This window comes from Lethenteron reissneri, chromosome 3, assembly GCF_015708825.2.
Source record: "Lethenteron reissneri isolate LAM-NWPU_2019-01 chromosome 3, ASM1570882v1, whole genome shotgun sequence".
NCBI classification, from domain to species: Eukaryota; Metazoa; Chordata; class Hyperoartia; order Petromyzontiformes; family Petromyzontidae; genus Lethenteron; species Lethenteron reissneri.
In genome coordinates this window covers 2,691,348-2,717,038 of record NC_083781.1, presented here as the reverse complement: position 1 = coordinate 2,717,038, position 25,691 = coordinate 2,691,348, and the positions used below count along the sequence as shown (strand labels likewise).

General features: G+C 50.1%; 1 protein-coding gene across 1 annotated transcript; it reads left to right on the top strand.

Moving 5' to 3' along the window:
* The first annotated feature begins 1,662 nt into the window (after positions 1-1,662).
* On the top strand, positions 1,663-25,250 carry LOC133347761 (zinc finger protein Gfi-1-like). The gene is made up of 6 exons (XM_061560339.1): positions 1,663-1,789; positions 10,748-10,953; positions 16,934-17,071; positions 19,884-20,049; positions 24,508-24,713; positions 25,068-25,250. Exons 1-6 carry the CDS (start codon positions 1,675-1,677, stop codon positions 25,248-25,250), a joined length of 1,014 nt encoding a protein of 337 aa, XP_061416323.1. The 5' UTR covers positions 1,663-1,674.
* Positions 25,251-25,691: the final 441 nt, after the last annotated feature.

Genomic DNA, 25,691 nt, shown 5'->3' with positions numbered 1-25,691 from the left:
ACACGCGCACTCACACACACGCGCACTCCACACACACGCGCACTCACACACACGCGCACACACACACATACGCACGCCGCGCGCACACTGAACTCCACTCACACACGCGCGCACACACACGCGCAAGCTGCACGCACGCGCACGCTGAACTCCACTCACACACACACGCACGCCGCGCGCACGCGCACGCATTGCATATATGGTAAGAGGAGGGCGCGAGCGTTGCGCCAGAGTCAACCCATCGGGGTGGGTAGCAGTTGGCTGGCAAAGTGGAGGTTGCTGTCATCTGGGGAGAGGTTTCGAGGAAGCTTCCAAGGAGAGCTCTTGCGGCGACAGAGCGGCCAGCGAGCGAAACGCGTATCGAGTTCGCCCTCCGCTGAACTCCATCGGCGTATTGCAGATTACGATATTTAAAGTTAGATGCGCGATAGTTGCGGCGATTAAATTGAAGAAAACAATATACATCGTTTCATATGACACGGCCAGTCAAACATCCAATGGTATTACACGATAACGAGTAGCGTGTGCTGGATTTCCCATCACGACTGGGCATGCTGAGAAATAACACGCGCGTGTGTGAAGTTATGACAAGGACCTGGGTTTTTTTTTCTTAGAGCCGCTTCGTAACTACTTTATGCCTCATATTGTTAACATTGTTGTTCGCGTCGCGCTACGAGCGGCATTGCGATCGGATGATCCGCGCTGATCGGCTATCTGGAGCGTAACTCTTGCCTACGCAGAATCCTATAGCCTCCTTAGCCTACGCAGAATCCTAAAGCCTCCTTAGCCTACGCAGAATCCTAAAGCCTCCTTCCTCCAGCGCCGGCTCCTATCGCCGAGGGAAGGTCGTTCTCGCCCCCATTCCCCTTCGTGAAAGATAGCCAGCCAGCCAGCGAGCAGCAGCAGCTCGTGGTATACTGATCACGTGTAGCGAGTGATGAGTCTTGTGGTTGTATACATATAGCCTCGTGTATACACAGACGGTAGCTTGTATGCAGTCGTTCGCATTGCGGTGTATGCAGACAGTCAATAGCCCGTCGCCTCGTGGGGTATACATTCAGTCTATATAGAGTATGTCGTAGTAGTAGTGGTACTGCAGTAGTAGTAGTGATACTACAGTAGTAGTAGGAGTGATACTACAGTAGTAGATGTGATAGAACAGTAGTAGTAGTAGTGATACTACAGCAGTAGGAGTGATACTACAGTAGTAGTAGTGATACTACAGCAGTAGTAGTAGTAGTAGTGATACTACAGTAGTAGTAGTGGTGATACTACAGTAGTAGTAGTGATACTACAGCAGTAGTAGTGATACTACAGTAGTAGTAGTGGAACTGGAGTAGTAGGAGTGATACTACAGTAGTAGGAGTGATACTACAGTAGTAGTAGTGATAGAACAGCAGTAGTAGTGATACTACAGCAGTAGTAGTGATACTACAGCAGTAGTAGTAGTGGAACTGGAGTAGTAGGAGTGATACTACAGTAGTAGGAGTGATACTACAGCAGTAGTAGTGATAGAACAGTAGTAGTAGTAGTGATACTACAGTAGTAGTAGTAATACTACAGTAGTAGTAGTGGTAGAACAGTAGTAGTAGTGATACTACAGTAGTAGGAGTGATACTACAGTAGTAGGAGTGATACTACTACAGCAGGGTCTCTCCTGGTGCTGCGGCTGCGATGCCGCGCGCGTTCCTCGTCAAGGCGCGCCGGGCGCGCAGCTTCCACGCGCCGCGCGCCCTCGGCCACGACAGCGGCGGGCGCGCGCTGCAGAACATGCTGGACATCTGCTGCGGTGAGTTCACGCGCTCGCTGACTTCACCCGCTCTGAGTTCACCCGCCCTGAGTTCACGCGCTCACTGACTTCACCCGCCCTGACTTCACCCGCTCTGAGTTCACGCGCTCTGAGTTCACCCGCTCTGAGTTCACCCGCTCTGAGTTCACCCGCTGTGAGTTCACCCGCTCTGAGTTCACCCGCTCTGAGTTCACCCGCTCTGAGTTCACCCGCTGTGAGTTCACCCGCTCTGAGTTCACCCGCTGTGAGTTCACCCGCTCTGAGTTCACCCGCTCTGAGTTCACCCGCTCTGAGTTCACCCGCTCTGAGTTCACCCGCTCTGAGTTCACCCGCTCTGAGTTCACCCGCTCTGAGTTCCCCCGCTCTGAGTTCACCCGCTCTGAGTTCACCCGCTCTGAGTTCACCCGCTGTGAGTTCACCCGCTCTGAGTTCACCTGCTCTGAGTTCACCTGCTCTGAGTTCACCCGCTCTGAGTTCACCCGCTCTGAGTTCACCCGCTCTGAGTTCACCCGCTCTGAGTTCCCCCGTTCTGAGTTCACCCGCTCTGAGTTCACCCGCTCTGAGTTCACCCGCTCTGAGTTCACCCGCTCTGAGTTCCCCCGTTCTGAGTTCACCCGCTCTGAGTTCACCCGCTCTGAGTTCACCTGCTCTGAGTTCACCCGCTCTGAGTTCACCCGCTCTGAGTTCCCCCGTTCTGAGTTCACCCGCTCTGAGTTCACCCGCTCTGAGTTCCCCCGCTCTGAGTTCACCCGCTCTGAGTTCACCCGCTCTGAGTTCACCCGCTCTGAGTTCACCCGCTCTGAGTTCACCTGCTCTGAGTTCACCTGCTGTGGGTTCACCCGCTCTGAGTTCACCTGCTCTGAGTTCACCTGCTCTGAGTTCACCCGCTCTGAGTTCACCCGCTGTGAGTTCACCCGCTCTGAGTTCACCCGCTCTGAGTTCACCCGCTCTGAGTTCACCCGCTGTGAGTTCACCCGCTGTGAGTTCACCCGCTCTGAGTTCACCTGCTCTGGGTTCACCTGCTCTGAGTTCACCCGCTCTGAGTTCACCCGCTCTGACTTCAACCGCTCTGAGTTCACCAGCTGTGAGTTCACCCGCTCTGAGTTCACCCGCTCTGAGTTCACCCGCTCTGAGTTCACCCGCTCTGAGTTCACCCGCTCTGAGTTCCCCCGTTCTGAGTTCACCCGCTCTGAGTTCACCCGCTCTGAGTTCACCCGCTCTGAGTTCACCCGCTCTGAGTTCACCCGCTCTGAGTTCACCCGCTCTGAGTTCCCCCGTTCTGAGTTCACCCGCTCTGAGTTCACCCGCTCTGAGTTCACCCGCTCTGAGTTCACCCGCTCTGAGTTCCCCCGTTCTGAGTTCACCCGCTCTGAGTTCACCCGCTCTGAGTTCCCCCGCTCTGAGTTCACCCGCTCTGAGTTCACCCGCTCTGAGTTCACCCGCTCTGAGTTCACCCGCTCTGAGTTCACCTGCTCTGAGTTCACCTGCTGTGGGTTCACCTGCTGTGGGTTCACCCGCTCTGAGTTCACCCGCTCTGAGTTCACCCGCTCTGAGTTCACCCGCTCTGAGTTCACCCGCTGTGAGTTCACCCGCTCTGAGTTCACCCGCTCTGAGTTCACCTGCTGTGAGTTCACCCGCTGTGAGTTCACCTGCTCTGGGTTCACCCGCTCTGAGTTCACCCGCTCTGAGTTCACCCGCTCTGAGTTCACCCGCTGTGAGTTCACCCGCTCTGAGTTCACCCGCTCTGAGTTCACCCGCTGTGAGTTCACCCGCTGTGAGTTCACCCGCTCTGAGTTCACCCGCTCTGAGTTCACCCGCTGTGAGTTCACCCGCTCTGAGTTCACCCGCTGTGAGTTCACCCGCTGTGAGTTCACCCGCTGTGAGTTCCCCCGCTCTGAGTTCACCCGCTCTGAGTTCCCCCGCTCTGAGTTCACCCGCTCTGAGTTCACCCGCTCTGAGTTCACCCGCTCTGAGTTCACCCGCTCTGAGTTCACCCGCTCTGAGTTCACCCGCTGTGAGTTCACCCACTCTGAGTTTACCCGCTCTGAGTTCACCCGCTCTGAGTTCACCCGCTCTGAGTTCACCCGCTCTGAGTTCACCCGCTCTGAGTTCCCCCGCTCTGAGTTCACCCGCTCTGAGTTCCCCCGCTCTGAGTTCACCCGCTCTGAGTTCACCCGCTCTGAGTTCACCCGCTCTGAGTTCCCCCGCTCTGAGTTCACCCGCTCTGAGTTCACCCGCTGTGAGTTCACCCGCTCTGAGTTCACCCGCTCTGAGTTCACCCGCTCTGAGTTCACCCGCTCTGAGTTCACCCGCTCTGAGTTCACCCGCTCTGAGTTCACCCGCTCTGAGTTCACCTGCTCTGAGTTCACCTGCTCTGAGTTCACCTGCTGTGGGTTCACCTGCTGTGGGTTCACCCGCTCTGAGTTCACCCGCTCTGAGTTCACCCGCTCTGAGTTCACCTGCTCTGAGTTCACCTGCTCTGAGTTCACCTGCTGTGGGTTCACCTGCTGTGGGTTCACCCGCTCTGAGTTCACCCGCTCTGAGTTCCCCCGCTCTGAGTTCACCCGCTCTGAGTTCACCTGCTCTGAGTTCACCTGCTCTGAGTTCACCTGCTGTGGGTTCACCTGCTGTGGGTTCACCCGCTCTGAGTTCACCCGCTCTGAGTTCACCCGCTCTGAGTTCACCCGCTGTGAGTTCACCCGCTCTGAGTTCACCCGCTCTGAGTTCACCCGCTGTGAGTTCACCCGCTGTGAGTTCACCCGCTCTGAGTTCACCTGCTCTGGGTTCACCTGCTCTGAGTTCACCCGCTCTGAGTTCACCCGCTCTGAGTTCACCCGCTCTGAGTTCACCCGCTCTGAGTTCACCCGCTCTGAGTTCACCTGTTCTGAGTTCCCACGCTGTGATTTCCGACACTCACCGACCCCGCCGTGAGTTCACTCCCTGGCTGAGTTCACGTGAGTTCACCCGCTCGCTCACCCGCTGCGACTTCCGACACTCGCGGGCGACGTGAGGTCGGAACGGGTGAGGAGGGGACGCCGAGTTGGTTCGACCATCGCCGAGAACCTCGCTGTGCGTGATGGGGCATTGCAAGCGGCCTTCTTCACCAACCTGCACGCACGAGCGTCACGAAGTACGGTCAAATAAGCAGACTCAGAATCGTCATACGGGAGGAATCCGATGAGCTATAAAGCTCTTGTTTTACCCCACAGATGCCCAGTAGGGTCGGGTCAGGAAGTTACAACGAACGATGCAAAAACGCGATAGCCGCTGCTAAGTAGTGGAAAGGTACAGAAATCGCTCAAAAAAACTAAACTATTTTATTTGACCAGTTAAAGCCCCGCTGAGCTTTAAACTTATTTTTCAGAAGCGACGTGGCCACAAATCGTCGCTCGACGAAGTGGTTGATCGTCGCGTGGAAATGCGTCGCAGCCAGAATACTCGAATCACCTCCGCTACCCGTACGATGCGTGAACTCTTTATCCGAATGCTCAAACATCAACGTCGTCGTCCGCCTGGACAGCGAAGTGGCATCAGCGAGAGGGGGGAGAAGTTGACCTTGGCGATCTGGTCAAGAAGCACGAACCATCACCCCGCCAACTGCGGTCGTCATCCGCACAGCAGCGGCGCCTTTCTTGGCCGCTCGCCATCGCCGCGCTTTCAGATGCGGCCGTCTGGAACGCTCTTCCCTTCCGATATTAGGAAGCCACTGGAGCTGTGCACTTTTAAATCATCGTCTAGATCGACAAACTCATTTCTTGAAAACTGCTTTTTGTGTTTGGCTTGTTGTCCTTCCCCCGCGCATCCGAATTAACGCGCTTGGCTATTTACGGCGCGAAAGAAGTTCAACATACATACGGTACATGCCACTCAATTCTTCTGGCGGGTATCGAAGTGACTCAACAACAACAATAAGGACTTTCGATGTAAAGCTTTCGTGACTGCAGGGATTCATATTCTTGGATCTTTCGGTAAAGTCACGTAGAAGGGAAATAATAAAATAATGAAAATAAAACATAATAAAATTCTCACGACGTTTCGGCCACGACACACAAGCAGCCGTCCTCAGGTGAAGAACAGAGCTGTCGAAAAGACAGCATCCTGAGGACGGCTGCTTGTGTTGTGGCCGAAACGTCGTGAGAATTTTATTATTTTTATTATTATTATTTTATTATTTCCCTTCTACGTGACTTTACCGAAAGATCCAAGAATAACAATAAGGACCGCGCACCATTGCCGACCAAGGGAAGCAACAATAGCTGACAAGTGCGCCGAGACGCGGGGAGAGAGAGACTGAAAGCTTAAAATCTAGAAGAGATACTGAACCTCGAAAGGAAGAGGAACACCCGGATTGGAAAGCACGCGCAAGTTAGAGTTGCTGAATCGTCGGCTGTCAAGACACAAACACACAAAGCGGTGGACTTGAAGCAGGACGCACCGTCGCTAGAAGGGACATGTGGCCGGCAAACTAAACATGGGGGGTCCTTAGACCATACTTCACCACGCTGGTCAGTGCCAGTATTGCATTGCAATACTAATAGAAGTAATAGCACTGGTGTGAGCGAAGTAAACCAGTTGCTAAAGTCGTCTATAATAAAGTTAACTTTTAAAAATTCGATTTCTAGATTTTGGTTAGACGGCACTGAGCAGCATCGAGACATCTACTGTAGGAGTTCATCGGCTCAGTCACGAAAATCAGGAAGCCGACGTGGAGGACGTCGGCTTCCTGATTCCCCGTGTAGCCTTGGCAGAATGTTGGGGCAAGTGCTGTTAGCGAGCACCGATGGAGGGCGGCACGGCACACGTTGGGGGTGGTGGCCAGCACCACGCCCCACCGCCTTTGTCTCCCCAGTGGCGATGTTTACTCATCACACCAGGTACTCATTTAAGGCCGAGTCGACCTAGGGGCTGGCCAACGACCGTTTCGGATAGTCCTCGCTGTTGATGGCCGTGTGTGGGATTCGAACTTGGGTGACCCGGGTTCGTAGCGTGGCGCGCTAACCGCCACACTACCGCTCCCCACGTCCTTCCAATGATTGAGCAATCATTGGAAGGACGTGATAAACCACGTCAAGTTTTGACTGCTGTGATTTTCACTCACCCACCCGTGCTATTTTCGTTTACTAATTCAAGCTCATGGACATGCTGATTTCTCCAGCCCACACCCGTCCCAGCACGCCACAAACCCTCCCTTCCCCCCCTCCCGTGCCTATATAAAGCCACAACAGCAGATATTTTTCTCACCTGATGACGGACGCTTGTGTTGCGAACGAAAAGTCGTGTTCTTTTATGATATTTTTTTCTACGTACGTGACTTTACCGAACGAAACAGAGAGGATGGATTCCTGCAGTCACGGAAGCTTCAAATCAAGATTAGTTGCGGCAGTGTTTAGTTTTTTTTTTAAGAGCTACAATACGCCTCTTGGCAAAGCAGAAAACACATTTACGCATCATTCTGGTGTCTTTGCTTTTAATTGTAGCAGCGCATATTTGCGTAATTTTAAACGTACGAGAAAATATTTCCCTTATTGACATGCGTATGTTTGTGTGCTTGTGTGTGTGTTTGTGTAGGAGTGGGGAGCGCTAGTGCAACGGTTAGCGCGCTGCGCTACGAACCCGGCGACCCAGTGACGATTATCCGAACCGATCCTGGGCCTCCCCTAGGTCGACTAAGCGTCAAATTAGTACCTTGTGCGGTGTGTAAACATTGCCATTGGGGAGACAAAGGCGGCCGGGAGTGGTGCTGGCCACCCACCCCGTGCTGGCCTTCATAGTCGCTCGCTAACAGCACGTGCCCCATCAGTCTAAGGGATCTTGGTATTCGTGTGGGTATATATATAGTACTGTAGTACTGTTGGCACTGCATAACACGTGTGTGGTGATCCCGACTGCGCTGCGAGCCCAGCCACCAGAGTTAGATTCCCCGACTCACGACGAATGGCAGTGGCGAATATTTGAACCGGTCCTGGTCCTTCCCCATCGGTCAACTTAAATGAGTGAACATCAGCACCGGGGAGACAAAGGTGGCCGGGCGTGGTGTCGGCCACCCGCCACTTCGTATGGTGCCCGTTAACGGCACTTGCCCCAACAGTCTGTTCAGGGCTGTATTGGGGGAATATTTGTCTTTGTTACAATATCGTGAACGTACATTTCACACAGAGTACACACGTGTATATATATGTACTTGGCCGGACGGAAATTACGAATTTGGCTTCTCGTGTTATTATTATTTAACACGATGATGTTGTGTTTAAAGGTGGGGGGGGGGGGGGTGGGGGTTAGTTTAAATTATAATTATCTGACCAGCTGTGCCCGATCAATTCGTAGTCGTATAGTTCGTGTTATGATGAGACCTTTGGTATGCGAACGCACATCAGCCGGGAAGAGCCATTGCACGGCACACACGCAGCGCACGCGTAATACGTGTTCACACGTGTTCACGTGTTAAGCGTGAGCAGGATAGACCCCGCGTGCACGCAGTCTATGAACACCCAGTATATATATCTCGATGTTAAGCTTTCGTGACTGCAGGAATCCATGCTCTTTGGTTCTTTCGCTAAAGTCACGTAGGTAGAAAATAATTGTATTAAAATAATTTTATTAAAATAATTGTATTAAAATATTTTTTATTTTATACCTACGTGACTTTACTGAAAGAACCAAAGAGTATGGACACCCAGTATATGTAATAACAAAGGCAAAGGTCCCCCGTGTGGCCTTAACAGCCTGTTGGGGCAAGTGCTGTTAGCGAGCACCCTCTGAAGGCCTGGCACGGCACACGAGGGAGAGATGTGGCCAGAACCACCACACCCAGCCGCCTTTGTCTCCCCGGTGCTGACGTTGACACGCCGCGCCTGGTACTCGTTTAAGGCTGAGTCGATCAAGGGAAGGCCCAGGCACCGGTTCAAATATTCGCCACTGCTATTTGGTTGTGAGCGGGAATATAATTCGCATTGTAGGGCAGCGCGCTAACCACTATGCCACCGCTCCCCACAGTATATGTATACTGCACACAACATGTATAACATACGTACACATGATTATGTTGAGACGATTTAAGATTGTACATAAACGCGTGCACAAATGCACGTATCTTTATATTGTGCAAGCAACGGATGTAACGAACGATGCATCGATTAATCGATTAATGAACATTCGTAAAGAGCACTGTACGTGTTTAATAATCACCGCGCCTGTAATAACAATCACCTGTGGATGTAAATGATGTGCTAATGTTAGATACAGCACTAATGTTAGATGCAGTGGTAATGTTAGATACAGTGCTAATGTTAGATTAATTCTAACGAAGCGGAGCTAAAACTGCCCCGACGAGACCAATGCAGGATGGAAAAACGAATCGAGTAAAATAATCGATATATTTATCAACTATCGCAACATCCCTGTTACTGCACAGTATATATATATAAAACACATACACGTTATTTGTATATATAGATTACACTGTGTGCGTGCTGTACACTATATGCTATACTATTTACCTGGTGGTGGTGGGTGATGCTGCTGCTACATTAGCAGCGCAAACACAAACAGCAATCTCTAAATTCATCAACACCACGTTGGCCTCAACATAAAATATAGACGTTTCGGCCAATGGCCCTTGAGAGCACAAAGCCTGCCGCGGCTGCTTGTGCCGTGACCTCGGGGCTATTCGCCTGCTGCAAATTTAGTCCAGAACCCCTACATAATCGATTACGTGAACAATGCACGTCTTGAGCTGACAATTGCTGAGATATCCCATGACGCCTTGTGGCGGAGACGGAAGAGAGTAGAACACGGCGACACACGCAGGTGCTGCTACTGTTGTTGCCAGTTAACAGCTTTGCTTTATTATAATAATAATGTTATAATAGGGGATTTCCCCTTTTTTCTGGCAACAAAACTGAAACCTTTTTACGAGGATTCGTGTCTGCATGAATCACAATACTTGCAGTCAAAATGCAAACAAAAACACACTATGATAATATATTGGCATTGTCCTTGAAACTGATTGGTCCACACCAAGGGACGGCTTTCTTTTGAGCCTCGACCCAATTGGTGCTCGACTAGAGGACGCCAAAAGGCGTACAGCTCAAAGACAATGCATATATTATCATAGTGTGTTTTCAATCTAGACGATTTAAAAGTGCGTAGCTCCAGTGGCTTCCTAATATCGGAGGGAAGGGCGTTCCAGACGGCCGCAGAGGCGCGTTTGAAAGCGCGGACGATGCAGACGCGCTCCGGGTGTGAGCGCCGTGGCTGGATGGTTCACGTCGGAGGGATCGCAAAGAGAGGGACACCGGCTCTGGCAAGGCTTATCCATTCGGGCAGTGGGTTGATCACTGGCTGACGATGATGATAACCAGGGCTTAATTTCTCACTCGATACGTTCGTTAACGGTGGTTAGCCTGCCTTGGGGCAGTAGGGGTTATCGGCGTAAGGCACTAGCACGAGAGTACAGGGACACGCCTATCCGTTACAATCCAGGATTGTTATGCTAAATGTTTTTGGAATACTGATTTGGCAGTGGCGCACAAGCACAAATAATATCTATTTTAAACATTTGTCCATTACACTCTCAAAATCAAAAACTTTACAATAGGCAAGATTCTGGGAAATGGCCCTCCCATGTGTTATGGAGAAGGGCCACTTCCCGAAACGTCACCTGCTTCGTTGTTTTAAGTCGTGTTGTTGAATATGTGGAGGGTTTCTCCCCCCCCCCCCCATTATATTATGGATAGGCACACCTTGTACCACTATCCATAATAATCTTATTTTGTTTTTTTCCCCCGTATGTTCCTTTAAACGTTTATAAATATGCCAAAAATGGAAATAAAACCAGAGCCAAGACGGACGTGGCACGTGACAACAGTTGACTGGTCGAGCGTTCCAGACTGCTCCCGATGAAACGAAGCACTGACCTTCGTGACGCTCCATAACCCTTGCCCCTCTCGCCAACGCCAGAGCTGCAGCTCGTCGTGGAAGGAGAGCAACTGGACGCCGACCACGTGACCCAGGGCCCTCACTCGAGCCCAGCGGGAGGCTTGGTCGGTTGGGGCTCTCCTCCACCATTGGGGCACGAGCCGGGGCCACCAGCCGAGACCCCACCAAGCAACCCCGGTGCTACAGAGGACGCCGGTCACACCTACACGTGTCTACGGTGCCAGAAGGTATGCCGACTTCCACATGCCGCGAACTGCCCGGTCATCATTCGCTGTGGCGGCGTTTGTCTGGTCGTTGAACAAAGACGACCGCCGCATTGCGTCGCGCGCTTTCAGATGCGCCTCTGCGGCCGTCTGGAACGCTCTTCCTTCCGATATTCGGACTCCACTGGAGCTATGCGCTTTTAAATCTTGTGGATGGAAAACTCACTTTTTTAGAACTGCTTTTTGTGTTTAGTTGCCGTCTTCTCCACGCACCTCCTGAGTAAGACGGTTGGCTACGTACGGCACGTAATAAGTTCAAGGTACATAGATACATACGCAGCGTGGTCACCGTGGCTACCGCTTGGTTGGCAGTGAATATCACTCCCAATTTAAGACTTACGAGGATAAATCCTAGCCAGGGTTCGACACATCATCAGCTGTCATTATTACCATCATCATCACCATCATCATCATAATTGTGGGCAGTGCAGCAAATTCCATTGCTCTCAAGTCTACGCTCCCTCCCCACCTTGCAACCCACGAATGAACAACCTGGTGAAGTATGGTCAGACAACCTCCACGATCCACACGGTGTGGCGAAGCCTTCGATCACTCCTCTGGGGTAAAAACTCAAAAAATTAACCCGTAAAAACAAAGATTTTCACTATAAATCCTTTATATGCGTGGCGGCTAGAGTCCTCTCGTCCTCTGGCTTGAGATGGCTGCCACCTATGGGTCAGATGATTGTCTGCCACCATTAAGCAATTGGTAATTAAATATCATTTTTTTTCCTAAAAGGTGTAAAATTTTGGAAAAAAAATTTCACGAACATTTATTGTCACGCACAACGAGTCTGTGTGGAAAATGTCAGCTTGATTGGATCACGGGAAGTGGGTTAAAAAACGACCGAAAGATTTGCACGGTCGTAAGCGCGCAAGCAAGCAAGTGAACTTAATATAAAGGATTTAGAAATAATTAACCCGTTAAAACAAAGTTTTTCACTCTAAATCCTTTATATGCGTGGCGGCTAGAGTCCTCTCGTCCTCTGGCTTGAGATGGCTGCCACCTATGGGTCAGATGATTGTCTGCCAGCATTAAGCAATTGGTAATTAAATATTTTTTTTCCCTAAACAGTGTCAAATTTTGGAGAAAAAAAAAATCACGAAAATTAATTGTCACGCACAACGAGTCTGTGTGGAAAATGTCAGCTCGATTGGATCACGGGAAGTGGGTTGAAAAACGACCGAAAGATTTGCACGGTCGTAAACAAGCAAGCACGCAAGCAAGCAAGCGAACTTAATATAAAGGATTTTAAAAATTAGCTCCACTTTTCAAGAATTTCACCACACAGTACAGTATTCCACAAAGTGTTGTATTAAAGTTTGGCTGGCTCGCTGGCCGGAGGGAGGGAAATGCTTTTTATATATTCTAATTGTGCTATTGGTGTCCTAAATAATGTGGAATTTCCACCACTGATAACTGGACAAGTCATGGAGAGGACCACTGCCCAGTGCTCATTTGAGCATGGAAACATTTACCTTACTCTGATATTTGTGGCTGGATATACTGCGTACAATGGCGATACCCAGGGCTCAATATCTTCCTGAATATTTTCCAGACCGCTGGTAGAATTGAGGAGGTGGCACGTGACCACGGTTATAGCCACAGCGAGAAGTTATACTGGATATAGTGTTCCGGGTGTGAAAATAATGTCCGTGTCACCGACCCACATAGACTCTTGACTGCAACCATTGGTCCCAGTGCAAGGTTCGAAATAGAGAAGTTGCGTCGGAACTTCTGCAGGAAATTACGAATGCTACGAGGCATCAGAAATTCTGATATCATTCACAACAAGCGCTACTGTGCGCTGGTGTCATAGCTTTTAAAGTAATAATGAATAAAGTAAAAATTATTACAAAAATGTATATTCTGTCTACGTAGTACCACTGCAATACGAATGGTCAGAGTGCTTAACTCATGAGTTGAAAATTGTGAATTACAATCTTCGCTCATCACTTTTCAGAGGTAGAAGAATACAACTATTTTTTGTTAAAGAAGTCAACTGTGGCCCCTGTCATAGAAATGTGGAGTTTTCAACAGTGCCTAATGACCGTCAAAGAAAACAGAATGGGCATCGTACTCTCTGGCTCTTTCGGTAAAGTCACGTAGGTAGAAAGAAAATAGAACACGACGTCTCGGTCGCAACACAAGCGTCCGTCATCAGGTGAGAAAGAATGATCTGATGTTTTGGCTTTATATAGGCACGGGAGGGGGGGGGGGTGTAGAGTAAAATTAGCATGTCGATGAGATTTAAAACTTGAGTCTTGAATTAGTAAACGCGTATTTTTTGGGTGGGTGAGTGAAAATCACAGCAGTTAAAACTTGACGTGGTTTATCACGTCCTTCCAATGATTGCTCAATCGGAATCCATCTTCTCGATGAAAGTTTTGTGTGTGGTTGTATATCTGGATGGCTTCATGAACAAATCTCTGATGGTAGCCCGAGGGTTTATAGAGCACCTTGGTCTCGGAGAAAACAATGTCACGTGTGCCCACAGCGTTGAAACAATGATCCGCCACCGCCGAGGTGTTGGTTCTGCCGTGTTTCAAATCCGCGTTGTGTTCGCGACCCCGGTCTGAGACAGGTCGCTTCGTTTCACCAATGTAACTGCTGCCGTAGACACAACGCAGCTTATAGACACCAGGACATTGCATGTCCGGAATCGCATCCTTCACCGATGGGATCCAATCACGGATTTTGTGTACTGCATTGAACTGAACTTGGATCTTGTGTTTGTTCAAGATTTTGGAAACCCTTTTGGTGACCCCTGCTATGTACGGCAGGGTGATGGTTTTGATTGGGTCCTCAGATGGTTCTCTACCCATGGTCGGGGATGCAGCTTTGCGGATCGTGCGGTCAGAATATCCATTCCTCCTGAGAGGCTGGCGTACGTGCTCAGGCTCACTGGCTACGTGGTGCTGGTCGGAGATGCAACGGGCCTTATGGTGTCGTGTCTTGATGAGGGACATCTTCTGTGCTGGATGGTGGTGGGAGTCAGGCTGGAGGGAAGAAGGAATGAAGGGACAAACGGAGGAATGCTAGCGTCCATGCGGGCCGATAGTGGGTATAAACAAATACTTGTCTGAGACGCGGCGGCGTGGTTAGCTATCGAGGGCTACCAGGCCGGTTGCAGGGTCCGGGCGCCGGGCTGTGAAGAGGAAGTGGAATTGGGCACGCGGAGCTCCTCCACGAGTGTTCCTCGTCCCGTGATCCCCGACCGACCGCACGAGACCGTCACCGAGGCGTCAATCAATGCACGTTCACAATCGGCGAAGTGTCATCGCAGTTTTTTTTGTGTGTGCAACAGCTGAGGATTTTTTTTCTTCTTCAGGTTTACGTAAACCACATTGACGCGCGTTCCAGCGGGCGCGCACGAACAAGCCGAGCCCGTGTTATCTGCCAGCGGGGGGTGGGGAGGGGAGAAGTGAAACATCGCAGATGAGTGACCCAAAAAACTACGCGCACAGTGCGTGATTGTAGCCAGTGACCGCGTTCGGGTCTGTCTGCCTTCTGCCCATTGTCTTACGGGAAGCTGCTCGTTTGCGACGGTCCACGGCTGCCCATGATGTCACCCTAAAATAACACTGGTCAACAAAAAAAAAATTCTGGCCTGGACTTTTGCAGCTGATTCCAAATCTGATCTCAGATTTGCTCTATCACATCTCATTTATATGCTATTTTTCATTGATTTTACCCCAAATTAACTCTGTCACTTATGATTGCAAGTTGCTGCGAGTCAGTGACTGCTTTAGTGTTAAAATATGGTGCTGTATGTTTAGGATAGTGTGTTTATAATATCATTTTATGTAGATATCCACATTTATTGAATATTTATCTTCGGCAGTTTTGATTGAAAATGCAATATTTGATATCTCAAAAACCTGATGTGATAGACAAAAACTGATGCCGGATTTGGAATCAGCACCCCAAAATTACCTTAAAATCGTTGGAATACCTTATGACAGAAAAAGTGTGTTGACCAGTGTTACTCACGAAGCCACGCCGAGCAAACCTCCAGCTACGGCTCAATCTCAGATCTCTCGAACTATGAAGGAATAACAGTTGATTTATTATACTCACATACTGTACTGTTCTTCTTGGTCTCCATCCTGCGTCTTTCTTAATAAGCCGTGATGATTTGCATACAAGTTTTTTGGAAGTCGATGTACTACGTATGCATCCTTGCAAACAATGCAGACCGCAAGAACACATGATAGCGATGTACATATGCATCTCGGGCGCAGTGTGCGAGTCCAGTATTAAGTTTAAACAAACTAAATATGAGAGATTCAATACAATTAACGGCAGTTATATTCAGAGTGTCGCTGCAAAAATAAAGCATACATCATATCACACGGTGCTAAGAGTGACAACAATAATGATTTACAGTCTACATAAACCCATTGCTGTAAGAAGGGTGTAAGAATAAATCCATTGCTGTGTCAGTCCTCGGGGTTTCCTCGTAAAGACTTCGCGGATAAGCGCCGGGGTTGGTGAATGGCGCCGCGGGTTCGTGAAGGACCGCCTCAGACATCGCTCGCCACTCATGTTGGCCCATGTTGGCCATGGGAGAGCCACATAGCGAAACAAAGTGGTGCCCTACTGCAAGAGTAATGGCCACTTGCTGGCTGCATTCACCTTGTGCGTTGCAGGGACAGCTGCCACCAGGGGCAGAGTCGTCCCTGGGGTACGGACAATTGAGGCGGCCGTCCCGGGCCCCGCGCTTTGGGGGGGGGGGGTGGAGACGTGTCAAATGCAATACAGGGTGCTTCAAAAAAATGTTAACCCTTCTGAGAATTTGCAACAATAGCACAAGCAATGTGCCTCCGGGCTCTGGAGACCACCTGGAGAAGATTCCAGGAAAGTGTTGACAATGTTGGTGAATAAGTGGAGACTCTTTGACTTTTTGAAGCTATTAACATGCATTTTTCTTATCATGCTACAGTGCATTATCCGTTATTTTCCTTTAAAGATAGTCCCATATAAGTGTTAAAAAAAATTGGAGTACCCTGTACTTCTGGTTTAGTTGATTTGCCCCGTGCCCCGCAGCCCCCCCCCCCCCCACCATGGTGTTAGGGGCTATCCATAAATGACGTCACGCACCTAGGGGGGGGGGGGGTCAGACATTTGTGACGATGTGTGACGAGGGGGGGGGGGGGGTGAGAAATGCGCAACTTTAAATTAATATAGAATTGTAATAACAACACTAATTATAATACATTTTCATTATTAACTATTTGATTATTTAAATTTACTAAGGTCACCTTTTATTTATTCCATGAAGGAGCATTTTGCTTATCCATGGGAGAATGGAGAAGCATACATTTTTTAAAACATTTCAATTATTGTTATTCAACATTTTGATTCTAATGATTCTACCAGGGCTTTTCATTCTGTGGAATGAATATATGATTGTTATAATTGTACTCTCCATTTTGATTCGTTCTACTACAAAGTTTAAAGTATTTTTTTTATATTTATAATTACTTTTAATATTTTATAGTTATAAGATAATTTCAATATAATATTCTGAACATCTGCAGTTTTAGTTAGACGTTGCATATTTTCAAGTGATTTTTATGCTAAATTTAAGCTTTCCAACACCTTTTTTAATAAATGTTTTCTCCTACAACATCAGAGTGCAGCGCCACATTTAAACCGCACTACAATGACAATAGATTAAATCAATTGGAAGCATGTTTAATTTTCAAAATGAAAATATGGTTTTCGGGGGGGGGGGCAGAACCTTGTGACGTCATATTTCAGGGGGGTCTGACTTTTTGTGACGCCGTGTGACGAGTTGGGGGGGTCAAAAATCGTCCAAAAATCGCGTGATGTCATTTATGGACGGCCCCTTACTCCGTGGGGAGGTTGCGGCTGGAGCGTCACGTTGAGCTGGGTGCCCTGGTGCGTGCGTGCGCGTGCCTCACCGTGTGGGACGCAGCGCTTCGCCACGCCGCACGGGCTCGAGGTGCACGCGCGGCGCGCCCACGCCGGCACGCGCCCCTTCGCCTGCCCGCTGTGCCACAAGACGTTCGGACACGCGCTCAGCCTGGAGAGGCATCGAGCCACACACGCGCAAGTGAGTTGCAGCCACCCGCCCCGCGTTGCTGGCAGGCCCAGCTGGGACCCACGGCGAGCTGATGGCCCCCCTCCGGCTGTGACATGTTTGCTATTGGCAATATTTTTTATTTTATTTTACCGGGTCTAAGGCTCACTACTGAGCTGTGTGAGTTCTTTTTTCAGAAGCGACCTGGCCACAAATGATAGGTCAACGAAGTGGCTCGTCACGTGGACATTTCTAGCAGCCAAATATTCTAAACGCACGATGTCGATTCTAAATGTGGAGGGAAAAACCGGATGACCTGGGAAAAAAATCCACGCGACCACGGGGAGAGAGACACGCAAACTCCAAATATATAGCAGCAGGCGTCAGGGTCGGGATGGAACCCACGACCCCCTGCACACCAGGCGAGGGAGTTAACATCTCCTAGCCACCGTGATGATGATGAGAGAGAGAGACACGCAAATTCCAAATATACAGCAGCAGGCGTCAGGGTCGGGATGGAACCCACGACCCCCTGCACACCAGGCGAGGGAGTTAACATCTCCTAGCCACCGTGATGATGATGAGAGAGAGAGACACGCAAACTCCAAATATACAGCAGCAGGCGTCAGGGTCGGGATGGAACCCACGACCCCCTGCACACCAGGCGAGGGAGTTAACATCTCCTAGCCACCGTGATGATGATGAGAGAGAGAGACACGCAAATTCCAAATATACAGCAGCAGGCGTCAGGGTCGGGATGGAACCCACGACCCCCTGCACACCAGGCGAGAGAGTTAACATCTCGCCACCGCTTGTACGGAGCCATGCCCGCTCAACCCACCTATTGAACGGCCCTCCTCACTCCCTCTGGCATTGGCTGCGCCCAATACCCAGGTAGCCCCGCCCACTACCCAGGTAGCCCCGCCCACTACTCAGGTAGCCCCGCCCACTACTCAGGTAGCCCCGCCCAATACCCAGCTAGCCCCACCCACTACTCAGGTAGCCCCGCCCACTACTCAGGTAGCCCCACCCACTACTCGGATAGCCCCGCCCACTACTCAGGTAGCCCCGCCCACTACTCAGGTAGCCCCGCCCACTACTCGGGTAGCCTCGCCCACTGCCCGGGTAGCCCCGCCCACTCCTCGGGTAACTCCTCCCTCTGCCTGTGTCATGGGTCGAGCTTGAGCCTTAGGGACATTGTCAGCCAGGGAGAAAATCCCGATTCTGCACAAATGCTTCGTGAGACCGGGACGACCCTTCTGAAACTGTGCCGGCCAAGCAGCTTCGCAGCAGCGACGGGTTACTGGGGACCTGACTTTCTTCCACGACATTGGAGTTGTTATCAAATGACTGAAGCTGGGAGCGGAGCAGGCAGGAGGTGCAGTCGGACACTTGGACACGTCACGGTGAACACTTCCTGCACTGTTGCGCACAAGTGTTTTTTTTTTGTGTGCAAAACTTTCATTAAGGCAAGACACAATGGGAAGCGTTATACATGGTCAGTGTCATGTAAATATCTCACACGGCAAGCGAGGTGCCCAAGTCCCACTGTCAAAAAATCTGGAAAAATGTGAGCGTTCAAACCGTAAAAGCCACGGGTGAAAGCAACTTAATTCTCAGGGTGGTCACGATGGTTAATTTAGCTTCACGGATGAGCAGTTGTTGGATGTGGGTCGTGCCTCTAAAAGCGGGCCGCGGTGGTGATGAGATGCCCGTTCTAGATTTGAAGCTTTCGTGACTGCAAGGATTCATATTCTTAGGTTTTTTCGGTAAAGTCACGTAGGTAAAACATTAAAATTAATAAAAGTAAAATAAATAAATAAATATAAATACAAATCACGACGTTTCGGAGGCAACACAAGCTTCCGTCTTCGGAAGCTTGTGTTGCCTCCGAAACGTCGTGATTTTTTTATTTTACTTTTATTAATTTTAATGTTTTACCTACGTGACTTTACCGAAAAACCTAAGAATATGAGATGCCCGTTGTATCTTTGGAGTCCGCGTGTTTTCTCTCTCTCAACCCGTGGTGGTCGCATCGATTTTGCTCCGTGATCTCCGCTTTTGCCCCTCCATCCACATTTAAAGTCAACGTGCGTTTCGATTATTTGACCGCTCCTATAAATGCCCACGTGCGACGACGATGGTATCAGCCCACTGCGATGAGCTATCGCGGCGTGGGCCAGGTCGCCTCCGAAAAAAAAACAGAGCTCATGGCTCGCTGGGCTTCACCTGGTGAACAAAATAAATAAAATATAATAATAGGTTTTTTCGCCTTTTTTATGCCAACAAAACTGAAACCTTTTTACAAGGAATCATGTTTACATTAACCACAATACCTGCGGTGAGAATGCAAACAAAAAACACTCTGATAATATATGCATTGTCCTTGAAATTGATTGGTCCACACCAGAGACAACTTTCCTCAGAGCCTAGTCTCATACGGTGTTTGACCAGATGACGCCAAAAGGCACACAACACAAAGACAACGCATTATCAGAGGAATGAGAGCTCGGGGTAAGTATCTTCATCATGATGCCTCCTTTGCCAGTACCAAAATATAATAATAGGGTTTTCCCCTTTTCTATGGCAACAAAACTGAAACCTTTTTACGAGGAATCACGTGTTTTTTGTTTGCATTCTGACCGCAGGTATTGTGGTTAATGTAAACATGATTCCTTGTAAAAAGGTTTAAGTTTTGCTGCCACAAAAAGGGGAAAAAACCTATTATATTTTGGTACTGGCAAAGGAGGCCTCATGTTCTAAAATAAATAAACGTCGATGCGGGGGTTGGCCACGTTGTGTGGGGTCTGAGTGCGATCACTTCGCGTTCTCCCGACGGTGGCAGGAGCGCAGCTTTGTGTGCAAGATCTGCAGCAAGACGTTCAAGCGCTCGTCCACGCTCTCCACCCACCTGCTCATCCACTCGGACACGCGGCCCTTCCCCTGCATCTACTGCGGCAAGCGCTTCCACCAGAAGTCCGACATGAAGAAGCATACGTTCATACACACAGGTGAGAGACACGTTCACACACACACACAGGTAAGACACACCTTCACACACACAGGTAGGACACACCTTCATACACACACACAGGTAAGACACACCTTCACACACACAGGTAAGACAGACACCTTCACACACACACGCAGGTAAGACACACCTTAAATTTCGATTTAAAGCTTTCGTGACTGCAGGGATTCATCTTCTTGGTTCTTTCGGTAAAGTCACGTAGAAGGGAAGTAATAAAATAATAAAAATAAAACATAATAAAACAATTCTCACGACGTTTCGGCCACAACGCAAGCAGCCGTCCTCAGGTGAAAACCAGGTCCGTCGAGGAGACAGAGTCTGAATGAAACAGCACACGGGCTTAGAGCATATATATAAGCTGGGCGCATTGACAAAGGAATTTGCATATCAACAGGAATTTAGCATATTTATGGGAAATGCAGGAATGTAATTAGTACTGCATATGCATGTGCATTATGCAGGATTAACAGCATCAAAGGGAGCTGCAGTTACTGCTGCTGCAGCAGTTGCTGCTGCTGCTGCAGTTTCTGCTGCTGCTGCAGTTGCTGCTGCTGCTGCAGTTGCTGCTGCTGCTGTACTTGCTGCTGCTGCTGCACTTGCTGCTGCTGCTGCACTTGCTGCTGCTGCTGCAGTTGCTGCCTTATCCATTTTAATATAACACTATGTATTATTCTACCCACCCTAATGTGTATCATACTGCTATATGTTTACTGTACAATTACGACACCATACATTACTCTGCACACTGCACCATGCCAGTGAGTGGAACGCGGTCTGAAAGTCACCGTTAACGTGAACACAATCAGTTAAGATCCGAAATGGTTTATTACGTCCTTCCAATGATTGCTAAGCCAGAATCCATCTTCTCGGTTGAAATTGTCTCTGTGTTTGTATATGTGGATCGCCTCATGAACGAATCTCTCATGATAGCCAGATGGCTTGCAGAGAACCTCTGTCTTGGAGAAGTCAATGTCATGTGAGCCCACTGAATTGTAACAGTGATCTGCCACGGCTGAGGTGTTTGTCCTACCGTGTTTCAGGTCTGCCTTATGTTCACGGATGCGGTCCGAGACATGTCGTTTGGTTTCCCCAATGTAACTGCTACCACAGAGGCAACTTAGTTTGTAGACGCCAGGGTACTGTATGTCTGGAACCACATCTTTTACAGACGGGACCAGATCACGGATTTTATGTACTGTGTTGAATCGGACCTGGATCTTGTGTTTAATCAGGATTTTGGAGATCTTTTTTGTGACCCCAGCAATGTAGGGTAAGGTGATGGTCTTGAAAGGCTCCTCAACAGGATCCTTCTTGATGGTTGGAGTGATGGCTTTGCGGATTGTGTAGTCGGAGTAACCATTAGCCTTAAGAGCTTGGCGTACGTGTTTGAGTTCACTGGAAATGTGTTCATGGTCGGAGATGCATTGGGCTCTATGATATAGAGTCTTGATGAGGGAATTCTTCTGGGATGGATGGTGGTGGGAATCCGGTTTTAGATAAGCATCCGTGTGGGTGGCTTTCCTGTAGACAGAGTGGCTCATTGAACCATCAGGTCTCCTTTTGATTAGGACATCCAAAAAGGGTAGCTTGCCATCATTTTCGACTTCCATGGTGAATCTGATGGCTGGGTGTATGGAATTGATGTGGTCGAGAAATTGGTCTAGAGCAGGCCGGCCATGTGGCCAGATGACAAAAGTGTCGTCTACGTACCTCTTCCATAAGGTCGGGCGTAGAGTGGCAGTCTGGATGGCGTCCGTCTCAAATTTCTCCATGAAGATGTTGGCTACCACCGGAGATAGGGGGGAGCCCATTGGGGTGCCCTCAATTTGCTTGTAGAAGGTTCCATTCCAGGTGAAGTATGTATTGGTTAAGCAGTGTCCTCACTGCTTAACCAATAGAGCCCAATGCATCTCCGACCATGAACACATTTCCAGTGAACTCAAACACGTACGCCAAGCTCTTAAGGCTAATGGTTACTCCGACTACACAATCCGCAAAGCCATCACTCCAACCATCAAGAAGGATCCTGTTGAGGAGCCTTTCAAGACCATCACCTTACCCTACATTGCTGGGGTCACAAAAAAGATCTCCAAAATCCTGATTAAACACAAGATCCAGGTCCGATTCAACACAGTACATAAAATTCGTGATCTGGTCCCGTCTGTAAAAGATGTGGTTCCAGACATACAGTACCCTGGCGTCTACAAACTAAGTTGCCTCTGTGGTAGCAGTTACATTGGAGAAACCAAACGACATGTCTCGGACCGCATCCGTGAACATAAGGCAGACCTGAAACACGGTAGGACAAACACCTCAGCCGTGGCAGATCACTGTTACAATTCAGTGGGCTCACATGACATTGACTTCTCCAAGACAGAGGTTCTCTGCAAGCCATCTGGCTATCATGAGAGATTCGTTCATGAGGCGATCCACATATACAAACACAGAGACAATTTCAACCGAGAAGATGGATTCTGGCTTAGCAATCATTGGAAGGACGTAATAAACCATTTCGGATCTTAACTGATTGTGTTCACGTTAACGGTGACTTTCAGACCGCGTTCCACTCACTGGCATGGTGCAGTGTGCAGAGTAATGTATGGTCTCGTAATTGTACAGTAAACATATAGCAGTATGATACACATTAGGGTGGGTAGAATAATACATAGTGTTATATTAAAATGGATAAGGCAGCAACTGCAGCAGCAGCAGCAAGTGCAGCAGCAGCAGCAAGTGCAGCAGCAGCAGCAAGTGCAGCAGCAGCAGCAAGTGCAGCAGCAGCAGCAACTGCAGCAGTAGCAGCAACTGCAGCAGCAGCAGAAACTGCAGCAGCAGCAGCAACTGCTGCAGCAGCAGTAACTGCAGCTCCCTTTGATGCTGTTAATCCTGCATAATGCACATGCATATGCAGTACTAATCACATTCCTGCATTTCCCATAAATATGCTAAATTCCTGTTGATATGCAAATTCCTTTGTCAATGCGCCCAGCTTATATATATGCTCCAAGCCCGTGTGCTGTTTCATTCAGACTCTGTCGCCTCGACGGACCTGGTTTTCACCTGAGGACGGCTGCTTGCGTTGTGGCCGAAACGTCGTGAGAATTGTTTTATTATGTTTTATTTTTATTATTTTATTACTTCCCTTCTACGTGACTTTACCGAAAGAACCAAGAAGAAGACACACCTTCACACACACAGGTAAGACACACCTTCACACACACACGCAGGTAAGACACACCTTCACACACACAGGTAAGACACACCTTCACACACACAGGTAGGACACACCTTCATACACACAGGTAAGACACACCTTCACACACACAGGTAAGACACACCTTCACACACACAGGTAAGACACACCTTCACACACACAGGTAAGACACACCTTCACACACACAGGTAAGACAAGCACACCGACATTTCCACAGGTGATTCACACCTACACACACATACATGCAGGTGAGCCACAAATCTATGCACATCTAGACACCTTCATAACATTCAGACGACACACTTGTATACAGAGAGGAGATACACACCCCCCCCGCCTGCACACACATACACACAGGTGACACAGACATGCACATTAGCCCCACTTTTCACCCAGGCAAATGGGGAGCACAGACTTAAGTGTTTGTAAGCGAACATTAAAACTGACAATAACATTTGTAAGAACATGCAAATTTATGACACCACGGTTGCGAGATGTTAACTCCATCGCCTGGTATAGCTGAGGTCATGGGTTTGATCCATGTTTATTTCCTTGTGGTCGCGTGGATTTTTCTCCGGGTCCTCCGGTTTCTCCCTACACATTTAGACAACCATTTAGAGTATTTGGCTGCTAGAACTGTCCACGTGATTATGAGCCACTTCGTTGAGCTATCAACACAATTGACGGCTCAACGACGTGGCTTATCATGGGGAAATGTATATCAGCCAAACACACGTGATGTTTCTAAATGTGGAGGGAAAACCCGGAGGACCCGGAGAAAAATCCTCGCGACCACGGGCAGAGAGAGACAAGCAAACTCCACATATACAGAAGCAGGCGTCAGGGTCGGGATCGAACCCACGACCTCCTGTAGACCAGGTTGTAAATGCCCACATGATAAGCCACTTATTTGAGCTGTTATTTATGGCCAGGTCGTTTCTGAAAAAAGAGCTAAATAGCTCAGTGGGCCTTACCTGGTAAAATAAACAAGAATAGTTTATTTTAGAATCTCAGGGGTCACTATATAAGTCTGTAGATCTCAGTGGCATCCCTGTGGTCGGTATGGGCCCTGGTGGAATAAATTAAACACGGGTGGGGGGGGGGGGGGCGGTCAATTTCTCTCGCTCTCCCTGAACCCCGGTGCAGTTGCACCGCCTGCACACTCGACAGCTCGGCCGCTGACCTCCCGACCCCCCCCCCCCGCCGCCGTGCGTCGCCTTGCAGGGGAGAAGCCGCATCGCTGCGGGGTGTGCGGCAAGGCCTTCAGCCAGAGCTCCAACCTCATCACGCACGCGCGCCGACACGCCGGCGCGCAGCCCTTCCCGTGCGCGCACTGCGGCCGCGCCTTCCAGCGCCGCGTCGACCTGCGGCGGCACGTCGACAGTCTGCACGGAGCCGGAGCCGCCGTCGCCGCCACCGCCGCCGTCGTCACCGCCGCTGCCGCCGCCGCCGCCCTGGAGTGCCCGGGGCCATGCTCGCCGTACGGGGCGATGCGTCGCGACGCGCGGAGGACTCCGCGGCAGGACGCGGAGCGGGACGAGCGGGAGCGTCGCCAGCGCGTTCTGCATCGTCTGGAACGAGAGCAGCAGCAGCATCACCACCACCAGCATCAGCAGCAGCATCATCATCAGCAGCAGCAGCATCATCAGCAGCAGCAGCTGCATCAGCATCATCATCAGCAGCAGCACCAGCAGCACCAGCAGCTGGCGAATGTCGATTTCCGATTTGGCCGCGCGTACGACGGGCGCTGCTACGCCGCGCTGTTCGGCGACGCGGCCGACGAGAGCTTCGTGGTGCCGAGCTACGAGGGCCGGCAGCTGTACGACGCGCTGCTCTGGGCGGCGTGCCCGCGACTGCCCCTCGCCGGCGGCGGCGGGGGCGGCGGTGGCGGCGAGGGGCGGCCCTGCCACCCCGCCTGCCCCGGCGGGCCTCCGCCAGAGCTCGCGTGGCACTCGTGCCGCGCGTGAATTGACACGCGCGGCGCCTGAGTGCGCGCCTCTGTGTGCGTCCGTGTGTCCCCGTGTGTGTGTCTGATACGGGGGATCTTTGTCTTTGTCTGTGTGTATGGACAGTGGTGTGGGGAGCGGCGGTGTGGCGGTTAGCGCTACGCTGCGCTACGAACCTGGCGACCCGGGTTCGATTCCCACTCACGGCTAACACCGGTGACGATTATTTGAACCGGTCCTGGGCCGAGGTCGATTAAGCCTCAATTGAGTACCTGGTTTAGCGGTGTGGAGTAAACATCGCCACTGGGGAGACAAAGGCGGCCGGGCATGGTGCTGGCCACCCACCCCTTGTGTACCGTGCTGGCCTTCATCGGTGCTTGCTAACAGCACTTGCCCCAACAGTCTGTGCAGGCTATACGGGGGATCTTTGTCTTTGTCTTTTTGGCAGTGGTGGTTCAATGC